The sequence below is a fragment of the Alosa sapidissima genome, chromosome 2, assembly GCF_018492685.1.
Source record: "Alosa sapidissima isolate fAloSap1 chromosome 2, fAloSap1.pri, whole genome shotgun sequence".
Classification (NCBI taxonomy): Eukaryota; Metazoa; Chordata; class Actinopteri; order Clupeiformes; family Clupeidae; genus Alosa; species Alosa sapidissima.
Genome location: NC_055958.1, coordinates 28,586,316 through 28,604,507, shown reverse-complemented (window position 1 = coordinate 28,604,507; position 18,192 = coordinate 28,586,316). Strand labels below are relative to the sequence as shown.

At 42.9% G+C, this 18,192-nt stretch overlaps 1 protein-coding gene and 1 long non-coding RNA gene across 2 annotated transcripts in view; both read right to left on the bottom strand.

Moving 5' to 3' along the window:
• Nucleotides 1-564: 564 nt before the first annotated feature.
• On the bottom strand, nt 565-3,655 carry LOC121697057 (toll-like receptor 13). Its single transcript, XM_042078331.1, has one exon. It carries the CDS (start codon nt 3,604-3,606, stop codon nt 778-780), a length of 2,829 nt encoding a protein of 942 aa, XP_041934265.1. The 5' UTR covers nt 3,607-3,655; the 3' UTR covers nt 565-777.
• Nucleotides 3,656-9,634: 5,979 nt separating this feature from the next.
• LOC121701275 overlaps nt 9,635-18,192 on the bottom strand; it is a 14,601-nt gene continuing 6,043 nt past the window's right edge. Inside the window, exons 2-3 of the long non-coding RNA XR_006027724.1 lie at nt 10,559-10,568; nt 9,635-9,711 (exon numbers count right to left, since the gene is read on the bottom strand). This is a non-coding gene — a long non-coding RNA (uncharacterized LOC121701275). The remainder of the gene's footprint in view (nt 9,712-10,558; nt 10,569-18,192) is intronic.

The following is an 18,192-nucleotide window of genomic DNA, read 5'->3' as shown; positions in this document are numbered from 1 at the left end:
GCTCTATAAACAATAACAACATGCTGCTCTATGATAGGAATATTTATTTTAACTATTCATATACATGCTTGAATATATCATAACAAGGCTACTGGCCTTAATAACAATGACAAGAAACAAAATTGTATGATTGTACTTTCATTAAGCATGTATAAATGGCTTAGTCTGTGTCAAATCAGATAAAGTTGTTGCTGCATCGTCTCGGATTTGGTTCTAACCTGAATTGATCCCAAAACCAAGACTTTTCATATTTCTGTTCTAATCATGAATGTCAAGTATTATTCATAGGCAGCCCAAACTTTGTAGGGTGGAAGACAAACATGTTCTAGAACTCTGTCACCATCAAAGCCTCCCTCTGCAAGTCCAGAAGGCTTGTCGTACCCTCGGATGAGGTTATACTGACCTCTGTATCTTTTTGAGGTGTGAAAATATGACCTGAACCAGACATTCTGTCGTAACAAAAAATATTGATCTCACTTCTCTGTATTTTAATATTATCTGTAATAATAATTCATTTCAGTTGACCTCCTCATAAAAACTCAGATTGTTTTTGTGGATGCAGTCTTTATCTTAAAATCACAATATTTACAAATGCATTCAGCATAAAACAAAAAAGCAATATTTATGTATGTGAATGTGATAAAGAAATGGTTCTGGAATGCTACTTTACTCTTGCATAACTTGGAATAATTTGGAATGTTGCTCACACTATATTTAATGCACTCTTCTTTTATTAATGTCACGATAGCTGGAGAGCACATTAATAGCAGAGACTCTTCACAAAAGAATCAAATTCCTCCCATTATCTGTCTGCGGCTGATTCACTTGACACTCTTCTCCCATGAACGCATCTTCCTCCCCAGCACGATCCTCCACATCAGCCAGGCCTCTGCTGCCGCTGCTCCTCAGAGCCCTCCTCAGTTGGACCCAGAAGAGCTCTTGGGCCTGGGCCGGGTCGGCGCAGTTGGATCCGGGCCACTGGAGGTAGGTCTTCTTCAGCATGACCTTCCGCATGCGGTGGTAGGCGGAGATCTGCCTCTCGGGGATGTGCTCCAGGAAGACCAGCACAAGCACGTCGCGGAGCTCTTGGAAGAGGAGGTGGCTGGCCAGCTGGATCTCCAGTGAGCACCACTCGCTGCGCAGGAAGTGCTGGCTCACCACACACACGGTCTTGCGGCTTTTGTACACGGCCGACACAATGTTGTCCACGATGTAGCGGCCGGGCTCGAAGTCGCGGTGATGGAGGCAGAGTCGGAGAAGTGAGTCTTTGCCCTCAAGGTTTGGCACCAGCTCCTTCAGCACCCACTCCTCATCCGCTGAATTGTAGGAGATGAAGGCGTCGTATTTGCACTCCTCTTCCGCATCACGCAGCCGACGCCATTGTTCCCCGAACCACGACCGAAAGACATAATAGCTGTACTTCAGCTTCCAGTAAAGTTTAACATAAAGAAGAGGTAATATTGTCAGTAGAAACACCACATTACTTGTTGAGACAAAAAGGTAAACGCCAATGTCCAGATAACACACATTGGTGTCAAAATTGTAAAAACTTGAATTAGACAGATCGGGGCATCTCATGTTATACAAGTAGACTATCTGCACTCTCTGGTTCGTATTGGTCCAGTTCTGGAGGTCACTGTTGTGGCAGGTGCAAGTGAGTGGGGTATTCCTCAGATCAAGGTATGTCAGATTAGGAATTTTCTCAAAAACAACAGGGTCAATTGCTGACATGACATTCTGATTCAATTGCAATCTGTTCAGTGATGTTAGATTTCCAAACACATGCTCTGAAAAGGACTCAATCCCCATGTTTTCTGTTCCTAAAAATGTCAGATTCTGTAGGTTTTTGAAGATACCTGGTGGTAGCGGCTTCACACCAACACCCGAGTTGTCAAGAGTAAGATACTGTAAGCTGGACAGGTCATCAAAGGTGGTTGATCCAAATCTAGAGATGTGGTTGTTTCTAAGGGAGAGGTATGTAAGCGAACGCAGGCCAGAGAAGAAAGCATCAGGTAGAAGTGTTATGCCATAAGGCTGCTGTGCATCCAGTTTAAGATCTTTCAGCTTGGAGAAATTGGCAAAAGGACAGGTTGTCCTTTTTGTCAGGTACCTAATCTTATTGTACTGTAGGTCTAGAACTTTCAGAGTGGAAGAGAGCTTTGCAAAACTATGAATTTCTATTGCTGTGAGACGGTTGTTGTCAAGGTAAATATTTGTGAGGCTTTTAAGTCCAGTGAATGCCCCTTCTTTGAATTTGGTAATTCTGTTCCCTCCAAGATCCAGGATAATGAGGCTTTTTAGAGACTGGAAGGTATTCTTGAAAATCCCAGAGATTCGGTTATTGCGCAAGTTGAGTGTTTTCAAGCTGTGCAAATCAATAAAGCTGTCATTATAGAGATACGTCAGTAAATTATTGTCTAGACGAAGTGTGGTGAGCTTAGTAAGATGACAGAATGCTTTAGGATGCAAAATGGCAATTGAGTTGATGTTGAGTTTGAGAGTCTTTAAACCTGGAGTATGTGCAAATGCAAATTCATTTACCCTCTGAATGTAGTTATACTGTAAGTTAAATTCTGTAAGACGATGAAATGAAGGAGACTCGCCGTTGCAGGAGTTTAGCTCTGACAGAAGATTGTGTTCTACAGTAATACTCTGAAGCCAATATTGACCCTCAAGAAACTCAAGGCAACCCACACTCCTCAAACTGTTATAAGAAAGATCCAAAGAGTCTGTCAGATTAGAACAATTAAAGAAAAGCCTGTTCTGCAAATATTGAATACCATTGAGTTGGAGCACCATCATATGCATATCTGTTGATGAGTTTCTCAGCAACCAGCACAAGGTTCTGAACATGGAGTTGTTTTTCTGGCCTAGATTTAGCCCTGAGAAGTCAACATGTGCAGGATTTAGAGATGGGGCAAGTTTGAGAAGTTCTGGCACAGTTACATTAGTTAATTGCAGGTGGAGAAATGTGATTTCACTCAAGTTTAAGCCCTTGAAATCTTTTGAGGAAAGATGTGGATTATTAGAAAGATCCAACACGCAGATTCTGCTGAAGAACCCAGGCTGACACCCTAAGGTGATAAGCTCATTGTTACTTAGACACAGGTCCTGAAGTGATGGTGGAAGGTTTGCAGAATTCTCAAGAGACTGTAGTTTATTGTAGCTCAGATCCAGCCTAGTCAGATGTGTCAATTCTGTCACAGACTCAACCACTGCTGAAAAGTTGGTGAAGTTGTTTCTTCGGACTATTAGAGTTTGCAGAAAAATTGTTCCATAAAAAATGGTTGGAGGAAGACTCTGCAGCTTGTTATCACTTAAGAACAACTCAGTTAGTGTGTAGAGACTTTTAAAGGTCCCTGGATGAAATCTGGTCAGATTGTTGCTGGAGAGGTTAAGACTTTGCAAATGATGCAGATTATTGAAAGCATCCTCTTTTATGTCTGATATTTTGTTACAATCCAGATTAAGATGAGTGAGGTTTTGGAGGTGAGCAAAAGTGGATGGAGGAACCTCAGAAAGTGTGTTGTGAGATATGTTGAGAATAGCTGCTGTAGGTGGTAAGTCCTCCACAAAGGTGGTAATATTCTTTGACTGACGGTGCATGCACCTGAAGGCAGTGTGCTGGGACAAGAAAACCTCAATGCAGTTCCTATAGCTGTAGCCAAGGACCACTTGGATCAGACATGATGCAATAATCAAAGCTGGCACTGCAAAAATGCTGCAGCATTCACCCTTAGTCATAATAACAGTTCCAAAAGGCAAGAAAATTTTGAAAAATATCAGAAAATTATAAAAAAGAACATTTTCCTGTTGTGAGTAATGTTTCAGAAATGTTCCATTAACATCTTCATAAAATATTGTGTGGGATTGAATGAAGTGGGAATATGTCTGTTTGTTCACATCATCCTCTGGCACCTGAAAGAAAAGATTAAAATCAGTTAAATTACATGCTTTTACAAAAATGGCTTGTTAGTTTAATTTCTGCCAAGCCACCAGGAGCTACTTTCCCTTTGATGTAGTTCCTGTCAAAGTAATGTTCATTGTTAATGTTAATGTATCATTGTGTGGCAAGTGGTATAGTTTTTAGGGGCTTTGGGCCCGGATAGAGTTGCCGACTATGCCACGATGGGACTTGCACCCAAAGATATAATTTACACATCACTAACCTAATAAGGCACTCGTGAAGTGAACTGCAGGAGACGTGGTTCCATAAAGGAAATTAAGCTTTTATTAACAATGATGGACAAACATATACATTACACCAACACACACGCATGGAAGCACAAACACTGGGAAGGGAGGACAGGCAGGGTTGAGGCTTACCAGTGAGAGGCCAGCGAGCCTGGGGGTCACCCACTCACACGTGCGCGATCAATGACACATACACCCGGGCCAAATATAATCACAACCAGTGAAAAGAAGACACGGCACACCAAGACACGGGGTATCCCACCACCAAAAGGGGCGCTGCACCTACACCTTGAGCCTCAGCTCCTGGGAAACAGAGGAAAGCAACACAGGGTTAAGGGGGCCGACCACGCACAGACACGCAACCAACTAAACAGGTTAACACAACATACAGTACTGGCCAGGGACTTTGATGGCCCTGGCACTAGAGATCCACATCTATAAAAGGCCTCCGGCTAGTGATGGGTCATATGAACACAGGACAAACAGCAACACCAAACCAATACTCTCAAAACAAGGCTGCAGACACTGAGGATCACTATGGCACTATGGAGGGCCTCCGTCAGTGGTACAATGAAATATGAAAAGAAAAAGAAGAGTTAAAATGGGCTACAAAATGCGCTACACAAATGATCTCCTTCCAGTAGCAAACATAAAAAGGAAACGGACAAATTCATAAACAAAACTAGATGTACCGCAGAGTGGTACAAAATATGACCGCCGCCCAGTCCAGCACATTTTTTCCACAAAAATAAATCACGCTGAAAGGCTTATATGATTCTAACTGTCTCACTAAATTGCATTATCCACACTCAATTCTCACTGGTATCTGCTAGACAACAAGTACCAAAACATGATTAGTTCATAGATTTCACATGTAAAATTCATTGTATACAACCCCACCTCCATCTTGCCTGTTCATAATTCTGAGAAATTCTTGAATTGTGTGCATGTGTGCATGTTCATGTTTATGTTATGTGTGTGTGTGTGTGTGTGCGTGCTTGCACTGCAAAAAAATAATTCTAACCAAGTGTTATTAATCTTATATTAAGATTAAAAAATCTATTTGGTATTGTTTTTAGTATTAAAAGACTTACCTAGCGCCCTCTCAAAAGAAAATTTTGACTTAATTTAAGAAGACTTTGACTTATTTTAAGGACTCTTATCAAGACAAATTTGCTCAACGCACTGGCAGACAAATTTGCTTGTTTTCAGGATGAGATGTCTTAAAATAAGTCAAACTTTTTTAAAATTAAGTCAAATGTTTTCACAAGAAAGTGCTAGGTAAGTCTCTTTATACTGAAAACAATACCAATTAGATTTTTTTATCTTGATATAAGATTAATAACACTTGGTTAGATTTTGTTAGATAAGCAGTTTTTGCAGTGTGTGCAATATGGCGGCCGCGTTTACGTATGCCTCCTAATAGAACTTGAGCCCAATGTGGTATTTAGCTTTCTAATGGGGGGCCTACTGGTTAGCACTTCGGACCTGTAACCGGAGGGTTGCCGGTTCGAACCCCGACCAGCTGAAGTGCCCTTGAGCAAGGCACCTAACCCCTCACTGCTCCCCAAGCGCCGCTGTTGGTGCAGGCAGCTCACTGCGCCGGAATTAGTGTGTGCTTCACCTCACTGTGTGTACACTGTGTGCTGTGTCTGTTTCACTAATTCACGGATTGGGATAAATGCAGAGACCAAATTTCCCTCACGGGATCAAAAGAGTATATATACTTATACTTATATACTTATACTTAATATCTATGGAGGCGCCTCCATAGTGGTTGGCTCATAAAGAACTTATGAATTTACATTTACTTAGACATCAAAGGCCTCTATTCATTCAATTCCAAGATTTCTCACCAGAATTCACAAAGAGCTTTGTTATATAACTTTTGAAATACAATATACAGTAGGTTATACATAACTAAGTGTCCTACCATCACCTTTAATACCAGTAAAACTGTTTTATAGACATGCTGCCCTGAACCAACAAATAAACTGCCATACTCTTATTTTACATCACTGTTTTTCCTTGTCTACAGATCATATACTGTTTAATGCTAGGTTAATGACAGCTAGTGGCACAAGTGCTTTGAATCTGTGCAAAGTTTAAAGAAAGTTACAGTCCTGCATTTACACACTGTGGAGAGTAGCTAGGTCTAACTTCTATATTTTTCTAGGTTGAACAAATAAAAGTGTTATGGTCTCCCCAACAAATTCTATCAACTTACACATACTGCAGTGAGTAGGAAGTAAATAGCTTTTATAACATTTACATATAAGGACAAAATCTGAATTTTAAACATTTCAGTTTAAACATTAAGGGATACAGTAGCCTACTCTCCGACATGCAACAGCTACAGAACAGACTCAGTAATGCCTGTGGTCTACACGTTATTGGATTTAATAAGGTTAAATCGGCAAGATATGCATTTGAAGAAATAGTCATAAAGTACTCAGTGTAGTTACACTCTTACCTGTGACCAGACTTATGTTCTGACCTCTATTGTCTGAGATCTTGGTTTTGCATGAGAGAAAACAGGAAGCAAAACCTATAAGTGGATCTAGTCTTTGAAGTGATGACCTAAATGTTTGACAAATATCTGGCAAGCCATTTGGGAGATATCACACACACATATCTCTCTAACTGAACAAAAATATAAATGGATCATGATGAGTTTTTGTGACCAGTCTGAGGGACATCTGTGCAATAATCATAATTGATTTGATTTGGCATACTTGTGGTAATACAAGAACTAAAATCCATGTCAGGGATAAAACAATAAAGTCAGAGACTTATTTCAAATGTATATATATGTGTATGTAACTTACTCATGTCGAAACGATGTAGGCTACATTACAACCCATTCAGCACGTACTAGCTACACTTACCATATCCCATGTAAAACGGTTAGCTGTGGAACTTCAGTATAACAGGCATAGCCAATTATCTCACCTAGTTGTAGAAAAAAGGCTACGTTCATATTACAAGTGATAGAATGAATGTGTGACTTATGTTTAGTTGATGTTATGACATGTAAAGTTAAGCTTGCCGAACTTAGTTATAGTCAGCCACGAGCAGTTTGACTGTGCCTACATTCGTGACACTCCTGTTAGTAGGCTAAACTGAGCAAAAAATAGGAACATAATGGTCACATTAATCCCATAAACACACAGATAACTCTTACAACAACCTTATTTTGTGCCTTTTATTCACGTTTGTTTCAAGATTTAGTAAGTATAGCCCCTTTTCGCTCCTCACTTCTATGCAGCATAGGTTTCCATTATCCAAACAGCTCCCTTTCCCCCCAAAAGGGGGCGTGTACATGCAGCACGGTCTAACTAGATCCAGTGTGGTGTTGTAGTTGTTCTAACGTTACTAGTTGTTGCAACAGCTTGTGAAAAAACTACAAAGTTTGTTACACCAAAAAGAACGTTAATCTCGCGATAAAAAAATTGACGCCGTTAAAATAGGTTTACGTTAACGCCGTTAATAACGCGTTTAACTGACAGCACTAATATATTACATTACATTACATTTGGCTGACACTTTTTTAGCCAAAGCGACTTATAACATGCTAAACAGTTTAAGTTTTAAAGCAATTCTCAACAATTTTAGGACAATTTAACAGTAAGTAAGTACAGTAAGAATAAGTGCATCAGTGAGTGCTGTTTCTAACAGTTACGTGTCAGTTTAAGACGGCTGGTGAGTGCTAGGATCAGCAAGACTTGTTGTAAGTGGTGCTATGAGAGATGTTCTCTAAAGAGCTGGGTCTTGAAAATGGAGAGGGATGTCCCTGCCCTTGTAGGAACTGGCAGTGTGTTCCACCAACGAGGAACAACAGATGAGAAAAGTTTGGATTGGCCTGAGCGTACCGGTGGTAGAGCTAGCCATCGTTCGCCTGAGGAGCGCAGCGGTCTGGAGGTAGCGTATGTCTGTATGAGGGCATTCAAGTAGGTGGGAGCAGAACCGGAGACTACTTTGTAGGCAATGGTTAGAGCCTTGAATTTGATGCGGGCCGCCATAGGTAGCCAGTGAAGCTGGATGAGCAGCTGGGTAACATGTGCCCTTTTGGGTTGGTTGTAGACCAGGCGCGCCGCCGCGTTCTGGATCATCTGAAGGGGTTTCACTGCGCTGGCTGGGAGACCTGTCAGGAGGGCGTTGCAGTAGTCGAGTCGTGAGATGACTATTGCCTGAACCAGAAGTTGGGTAGCATCTTGAGTCAAGTAAGTCCTGATTTTCCGTATGTTGTAGAGTGCTAAACGGCATGACCGGGCGACTGAGGCCACATGATCTGAGAAGTTTAGTTGGTTGTCGAGAACAACACCTAGATTTCTTGCAGTCCTGGTAGGTGAAACAGACAGGGAGTCAAATTTGATGTTGATGTCGTGGTGTATGGTAGGTTTAGCTGGGAGGACCAGCAGTTCAGTCTTTGAGAGGTTCAGCTGGAGGTGGTGTGCCTTCATCTATGTAGCTATGTCTGAGAGGCAATCCGAGATCCGTGCTGAAACCAAGGGGTCATCAGGTAGAAAGGACAGATAGAGCTGTGTGTCGCCTGCATAGCAGTGGTATGAGAAGCCATACGAACGGATAATCTGTGTGTGTGTGTGTGTGTGTGTGTTTATGTGTGTGTGTTTGTGTTTGTTTGTTACTGTCCAAAATCTGTCACTTTTCTTCGCTAATGTGCACAATGCAGACGATGGGGTTTTGACAGGCCATGCAGTATGGATTACGTGCTGAATCACCCCTTCTCTAGTGTAGCCCTTTAGAACCCAATAATCACCCCTTCTCTAATGTAACCCTTTAGAACCCAATAATGTGTTCAATCACCCCTTCTCTAGTGTAGCCCTTTAGAACCCAATAATGTGTTCAATCACCCCTTCTCTAGTGTAGCCCTTTAGAACCCAATAATGTGTTGAATCACCCCTTCTCTAGTGTAGCCCTTTAGAACCCAATAATGTGTTCAATCACCCCTTCTCTAGTGTAGCCCTTTAGAACCCAATAGTGTGTTCAATCACCCCTTCTCTAGTATAGCCCTTTAGAACCCAATAATGTGTTGAATCACCCCTTCGCTAGTATAGCTCTGTAATGTGTTGAATCACCCCTTCTCTAGTATAGCCCTTTAGAACCCAATAATGTGTTGAATCACCCCTTTTCTAGTGTAGCCCTTTAATGTGTTCAATCATCCGTTCTCTAGTGTAGCCCTTTAGAACCCAATAATGTGTTGAATCACCCCTTGTAGCCCTTTAGAACCCAATAATGTGTTGAATCACCCCTTCTCTAGTGTAGCCCTTTAGAACCCAATAATACATTGAATCACCCCTTCTCTAGTCAGAGCTAGTACCGCTCACGCCACGAGTGTGAGGCATGCCCAGATCCACCCTGAACTCATGTCTTCATAGTGAAACCAAGACCGCTACAATTCAAAACAAACATATTGACCTAACAGATTCGGCATAGCCAGAGCTTTGTTCAAGAGGAGCTTTTACAAGCTAGCATTCAGAATCAGGGGAGAGAATTCTCTGAAATTGAATTTTCTGAATGTTAGCTGCAGTCCAAAACAATGGTGGAAATGACCTGGTGTGTGTCTGAATGTGTGTTTATGCGTTTCAGTGACCCTTGACCCTAGGGGTCAAGAGCAGACAGACCACCCAGGGAAGAGAGCAGGTGAGTGTAAACAATGGCATCTTGGGGCTTTAGATTACCCCCAAAAGTGTGTGTGTGTGTGTGTGTGTGTGTGTGTGTGTGTGTGTGTGTGTGTGTGTGTGTGGCCATTGAAAGGGCTGCTGTTTAAGTCCATGCAACAATAACTCCTAAAATCTACCTCATCCACCCATCACTGCATTGTCAGGTAAATGTCAATCTCATCACAAATTCCTTTTGCGCACTTCATGGTGTATCTCAGTGGTCCCAAGGGCAGAGGAAGACTCTTCTCTTCTCTTCTCTTCTCTTCTCTTCTCTGCTCTTCTCTTCTCATCTCTTCTCAAACAGGCTATGTAGGCTCTAAAAACAGTGCTGATTGTAGTTATTTACAGTAGTTCGTTTGGTTTAGGGCCAGTTTACACGTATCTAGATATTTGTATAAACTTATACTTTTGTATGCGTTTGGCCCTTTCGTTAACAGAGATTTAGCTCCCTCAAACGCACACTTTTACAAACGCACTCCAAAGTGAAGATTTCTTAAAACGATGACGTGTTCGATTGTGTCATGTGTCAATTCGATTTCATATGTGCAGCAAAGATGATGTGCAGTGCCTGCCTGAACATTTCACACAGACTGTAGCCTACACACCACACGTGATATGCGATTATTTTTAATATTCGGCATACTATTTCGTGCTCACCTCACACAGGTTCACACAGCAACTGTCTGTTGACTTCTGAGTTAATTATACAGTTGTTTAGTTGTTTACTTCATGTAGCTAAGTCTCGTCTTGTGACGCTAACATAGCCTAGGCTAGGCATACTCAATGGATTATAACATGTTGGATTAAGTCATCTTCATTTCCAAACCTAGAGGATTTACAAGTATGTAGACGATAAGGTAGGCTACGTTTGTTATTCTGGCCCGCTGTGGCATGATTAATTGCCGTATCTGAGAAGTTATGAATTGCTATGGCTGCCAACTTTTCAAAAACCCTTGGAGTGAGATTTGGTGTGTAGGCTACATAGGATATTTGTTTGGCTCATTCAGCATCATTACCATACAGCAAAAAAAAAAAAAACATCAGTGGTTCTCAGGTGTAGGGACCAGGGTCCCAGAGTTGAATTAACATTGGTATCAAAGGGCTATAGGACCTCGGCCTGAACCTGCGTTCATCTGATGCTGTGTCGTCCTAAGGGTGTTTTGTAAGAATTTAAGAAATGTTTGTATATATTTTAACTTTTAAATGCATCAATCGGGAGCACTTTCAAAATAAATTCAGAAGTCAGACTTGCTTATTTTTATGGAAATATTTGTGCTGTAGCCTAAACTATTTTGCCCTTCAGAATTATAACCATGCACACACAAGTGGAATAGTTATGGTGATTTTGCAATAAGTTCACATCCACAAAACATATATGCTACATTTCACAGTTCAGAAATGGTCAAAAATGTGTGTACAGCACTCCATGAAATTATGCAATGTGTGTGTCTCACGGCCAATGCGTGAGCGTTGGCAGCCCTGTATGGTGAGTTTTGGCAATGGGTTTGCTATTCTGGTCAGTTTTGGCATGACGTGCAAGTTTTAGCATTAGAGCATTGAAACGCGTTGTGATGTTGGCTCTGCTGCCAACATTGTCATTTAAACAGCCCCATTCCCCCTCGACCTTCTCAGTTAAAAGGCCCTCCATGAACACTATTTAGCCTAGCAACTCATGGATACTCAATAACCTACCACACTTGCCACGGCAGTGTTATTACATGTCTTTATTAAAATGTAGACATATTCTTATTATGAATTAGCCTAGGCCTGGATGTAAGATTGCAGGATGTGTGGGCGTCTGTGGGCATAGGCTACACGGCATTCAAAATCGCCAGTTTACGTTGTGGATAGCTAAATAAATGTAGCCTAATGTTTTTACACCTGTAGGCGTTTTTGTCATTAGGCATTTTGAACCTATTGCATGTTATAGTTCTTAAGTTTTTTAACCAGTCGTGGGTGTCTTTTGGTTGTATTTAAACCAATGAGAGTGACATCCGTCATTCCAGCAAGCAGTGCAACATCTAACAGCGCATTGTGTTTTCATTATTGAGTTGGGTGTAGTGGCAATTGCTAGTGTTAATATAAAGCAGGTGTCGCCAACCTTTTTTCCTTCAAGGGCTACTTTGACAAAATGAACATGGGCAAGAGCTAATGTATTATTGGCTATTAGTAGCATGTAATCCATGCCCTCCTGCCCATGCCCTTCACTTTAAACTGTAGCCTACTAAGAGAAAGTAGTTCTACCTCTTCGTCGGTCCACATGTATGACTTGCTTTTTGATTTATTTTTTGCCATATTTCCCTTCGGTTTAATTAGCCTAAAACGCGCATCCTTCTGTACATTTTAAATTTACCTAAGTTTATTCTCGGATATGCGATTGAACTTTGAACTTTGACTGGGATAGCGCAATCTGTTGGCCTGGCATGTTACAGACGCCAATTTGTGTAAATTGAACCGTGAGATGTTGTAGGCTTTTACACATTTTAATGGATGCTTGCCATAACACGATATAACATAACTGACAACTCATCTCCATCTCATATTGTATATTGTTGGCCTATCATAGGCTACTGTTGTGCATGTCATTTCTGCCAAACTGATAAACTAGCACTGGTAAACCAACGCGTCTTTTGTCTCCTGCCATTAGGGGAGGGAGGGAGGGCGAGCAACGCAGACAAGTAAGCGACACTTTATTCTAAGTTCTACATTAACATTCGCCTTTGGAATAATTTTGCGTTTCAGTGTGTATGGATATATTTTTTAATCGAACGTCGTGTAAACACGATTAAAAAAACAAACGCATACAAAAATATCGTTTTTTTTTAACTCTAGATACGTGTAAACAACCCTTAATTGGTCAGTGTAATACCAGCCTAACAGCAGCCACTGATATTCTGCTGCTGAAAGTTGCTGCTGCCGCCACTCCTGCATGTGTTGCCACTGTTTGTGCTGCTGCTTCCTGTTCTGCCGATGATGTCTGTGCTGCTAGTAGTAACTGCTGTCTGTGCTGTTCCTGACTGTCCCGTGACTGTCTGTGATGTCGTCTGTTCTGTCCCAGATATCTATCTGTTCTGCTGCTGCTGCCATTGCTGTCTGTTCTGTCCCAGATATCTATCTGTTCTGCTGCTGCTGCCATTGCTGTCTGTGCTGTGACTGGCTGTGATGTCGTCTGTTCTGCCCCAGATATCTATCTGTTCTGCTGCTGCTGCTGCCATTGCTGTCTGTGCTGCTCTGGTCCCTGCTGCTGCTACTGCTGCTGTAGGGGGTGATTGATGTCTCAGCTCCCTGCTGCCCAGCTCCAGCCCCTTAAATTACACTCACAGAGGAGAGAGAGGGGAGACGGCCGAGGAGGAAAGGCTGCCAGATGGAGAGAGCGAAGGGGGAAAAAACTTTTCAAGTTGAAATATTCGCTGGACACAACTACCGGGGCAGCGGAGCTCCCTTTATGATCCTCTGCTTCCCCTGAGTTTCTACCCCCACCCTCCTCCAACCACACAGCCCCTCCATCCAGCAACTGCACACACCCCACTCCCTACAACAGAAAGGGACTGTCTCCACACACACACACACACACACATAGAGAGAGAGAGAGAGAGAGCAGTGACTCACACACACCACCAGGCCTCCCCTCTCCTGTGCATACACATCACGCTAGATAGTTTAATTGTCACTCGAAAATGTCAGCGTATCCGATTTACAGCCCACATTTTTTCAAGGCACTAAGGATGGAGTCTCATCTCTCTCTTTCTCTCTCTCTCTCTCTCTCTTTCTCTCTCTCTCTCTCTCTCTTTCTCTCTCTCTGTCTCTCTCTCTCTCTCTCTCTCTCTCTCTTTGTGTTTTCCTCTCTCTCCCTCCCTCCCTCTCTCTCTCTACTAACCAGTAGGGTTAGGTGCCTTGGTTGAGACAGTGTGAGGAAGTGTGTGTTTGTGTGTGTGTGTGCGTGCGCGTGTGTGTGTCTGGGGTAGGGTTAGAGTTAGGGGCGGGGGGGGGGGGGGGGGGTGAGTTTGAGAGCGGCTGCCATTTGCGAAAGCCATCATCCGCACTTTAACGCATCTGACCTTCACGTGTCCACATGCTGTAAATATCCCCTCCGACCGCAGAGAAGAGGAGCTAAGAGCATCACGCTAAAGAGGGACAGAGGGTGGGATGGAAGGAGGGAGGGAAAGAGGGATCGAGGGAGGGAGGGAGAGAAGAAAAGAAGGAGGGAGCGAGAGAGGGTGGATACAGTAGTGAAGAAAAGATTAGGAGAGAAGCAGAGAAAGGCAAAGATAAGATCACCTGAGAAACAACAAACAGAGCGAGTGAGAATGAGAAATGAGAGGAATTAAAAGAAAAGGAGAGATTGATGCATAGTCAAGGGAGTAAGGAGAGAGAGGTTATTATCTCTGGTCATTTTCTAAACTCATAATAAGTGAAAGAGACAACAACAGAGTGTCTGCAAGCAATATAAATTCATGTTTAACTTAATTCAAAACAAAATTACCTTAATTTAACTCTTAATTATAAAGAGAATATGGTCGTTTCAATTCCCAGGGATTATTCAAACTCTGAAGATGAGGGAAATCAACACATAGGGGGTGCCATTAACACCTTACTTGTCTGATACGCCATCATTCCATCACCCCACAACCCCTAATTGAGATGGATATTTACACAGACAAGAGCATAAAGTATAAAGTATCCCAGGCAAAATACATCATTTATTGATTTATAGAATTTAGGATTTAATTAACTTGGAACTTCTGAGGTTACTACTCTTACGGTGGGAGCTGGGCTAGCGTGCAATAGCATGAAAGTTGTGGGTTCAATTCCCGGCTTCAACTGTTGGGCCGTTGAGCAAGGCACTTAACCCCAAGTTGCTCTGGGGACAACAGTGTCTGGTAAATGAATACATGTAAACAAATTTCTGTGGTGTGATATTAGTTCAGTGCTTAGACTAACCTCTCTGTGGTGTGATATTAGTTTAGTGCTTAGACTAACCTCTCTGTGGTGTGATATTAGTTCAGTGCTTAGACTAACCTCTCTGTGGTGTTGTGCTGGGTGAAATTGCTATAGTGAGCTTTCAGGTTGTCCTTTTGACAAATGAGCAAGTAGCCTCGCCTCCTTTTACACATATAAGGCAATAACAACTGACAGGTCACCTATAGAGTCTGAAACACACCAGATATGAAGTATAATTCATGTTTTTCAGCATTTTAGTGAGTATGAGAAATTGAGAGAATGATCAAGAATGAGATGAAAAGAGAGAGGGAGAAAGAGAGGGAGAAAGCATGTATGTGTGCTTAGAGTGCCTGTTAGAACATGATACTGTTGCAGTGTATTCCTGAAGCATGCAGACCTGTTAAAGTCATCAGCATCTCTCTCTCAGGCCGAGCGACAGCATCAACAGCTCTTGGGACCCTCTCTCACACACATGCCGCTTTGGGTTACATGAGACGGTATGCTGCTGAGCAAGAATGGCAAGTTAAAGTACAGTGTGTGCTGTGTGTGTGTGTGTGCTGTGTGCTGTGCTGTGTGTGTGTGTGTGTGCTGTGCTGTGCTGTGTGTGTGTGTGCTGTGTGTGTGTGCTGTGCTGTGTGTGTGTGCTGTGCTGTGCTGTGTGTGTGTGTGTGCTGTGCTGTGTGTGTGTGCTGTGCTGTGCTGTGCTGTGCTGTGTGTGTGTGTGCTGTGCTGTGTGTGTGTGTTGTGCTGTGCTGTGTGTGTGTGCTGTGCTGTGTGTGTGTGTTGTGCTGTGCTGTGTGTGTGTGGAAACTCAGCTGTTCTCCACACACTTGTAATTTTGTTCATTGACCTTATCACCATTTCTGCTGGTCATTCAATCTCTGGTCATTCAACCTCTTTGCTTTCTTTTTCATATCTCTCCCCCTGTATTCCTCCTACATTTTTCAATGTCTTTCTGTCTTTTTTTGTTCCATCCTGTGATTTATTTAACTTGTGAAATGTCAGGGTGTGGAATGTTCCATGGCTGGCGTGGGTCGGCTGTGGGTAAGCGCAGCTACCAGTGTCCACAGTGGGCTATGTTCGCCTGTCTCAACATCAACAGTATGTATGTGCTTGTTTATTTTTTGTTTTATGTTATATGTGGATATGTGACTGTGTATGTGAAAGTTCCTGTGTGGGTAAAGCAGCAGGTAAAGTGAAATCTGCCTTTTTTTTCTCAGTCCATATGTATGTAACCTCAGGACACAGCAGGAAAATTGTGGGATTTTTAGCAGGTGTGTGTGTGTGTGTGTGTGTGTTTGTTTGTGTGTGTGTGTGTGTGTGTGTGTGTGTGTGTGTGTGTGTGTGTGTGTATGTGTGTGTGTGTGTTCACACACAGCCTGCAGTCACGTCTCATTTGACGGACGAGTCGTCTCGTTATTTGAGGAGGGCTTTCCAGCAGCCAGAGGAGGCCCGCTCATAAACGTGCTGATGTCAGCAACCAGGCCAGAGAACACACACACACACACCTCAGTGTATTTATACACACAAACACACACTCACACTTATGCACATACGTTTGTCAAACATTTTGTAAACATCTTGTAAAAATATACATATATCTCTAAATATAATTGCCACACACACACACACACACACACACAAACATCGCAACAAACACATATGGAGTACAAATGTAAACTTGCTTCTCCTTCACATGTTAAAGCATACAGGGTCAGAGGACCATGCGCATGTGTGTTTGTGTGTGGGAGAGAATGGGACAATGTATGTGTGTGTGTGTGTGTGTATGACAGAGATTAACAAGGAAGGAGCAAGGAGAGTGTGTGTGTATCAAGATGTACCAGTGTAAGAGTGTGTGTGTGTGTGTGAGAGAGAGAGAGAGAGAGAGAGAGTGTGTGTGTGTGTGTGTGTGTGAGAGGGAGAGTCAGCCAGGTTCCTGTCAGGATGCTTGTCATTCGGCAGGCTGGTCTGCAGGGCTGCTGTCGAGGGGTGAAGTCGTCTCTCAACACCACATCTGGCCCACAGGAGCTCCCTGCTGGTGTCCAGTACACACACACATGCTCACAGACATGGACAAACACACACACACACACACACACACACACACACACACACACACACACACACATACACACACACACACACACACACACACACACATGGACAAACACACACTCACAGACATGGACAAACCAAACACACACACACACACACACACACTCATAGACATAGACAAACACACACACACACATACACACACACAGACATGGACGAACACACACACACACACACACACACACACACACACATACACACACACACACACACACACACACACACACACACACACACACACACATGGACAAACACACACTCACAGACATGGACAAACCAAACACACACACACACACACACACACTCATAGACATGGACAAACACACACACACACACACACAGACATGGACGAACACACACACACACACACACACACACACACTCACAGACATGGACAAACACACAGACGCACACAGACACACACACACAAATACACACTCACAGACATGGACAAACACACAGACGCACACACACCAATTTATGTAGAGATATACATATACACATACACAGATATTTTTTCCTCTATACACAGTTATAAACATACAGTATGTGGAAACACACATGGAAAAACACACCACACAAACAAGTTAGCACACTCTTACACATTTTATTTTATGCACACACACACACGCACACACACACACACACACATACACAAAATACCTTTCACTCACTTACAAAGGAAAATGTCAAACCAAAATTAAATATGATTAATGTGTGACCTCAGTTAATGTAGACTATTACAGTCGTTTGTTATGGTTTAAGAAAATTAAGTTGTTAAATCAAATCAGACTCATTCTATTTTGACAAAAGGGAGAAAAATTCCTGACACACGCGTGCCTCACAATGACTCCACTTAGGATGTTTACATTTGGGGCGAGTTTGAACGGCCGAATGACTCACTAATGCTCTGCTCAAATTCATTAAAACAGACCCCCCCCACGACCCGCGCCCCCCCTGCCCCCACGACCCGCTCCAGCCAAAAGTCGGAAAGTGTTTCTCGTTAAGCAGACGCTGTCAATTAGGAGGCCGTGGAGGCTGAGCTTTGCTCCACGGCAACGGAGAGGGAAAACAGAGAGCCTTCCCTGCTCGGGGTCGAGGAGAGCTGGTAATGGGCCGACACCGCCCTGACCCCAGCGGGCCCCCGGAACGTGCGCCCGTGTCAGACACGGTTTTGGGAGACGCAGACTGACAGACAACAAAAGTCTCGGATGGTGGACGCTCGTGTAAATCACCGCGGGGCCAGCCGGCCGACGAA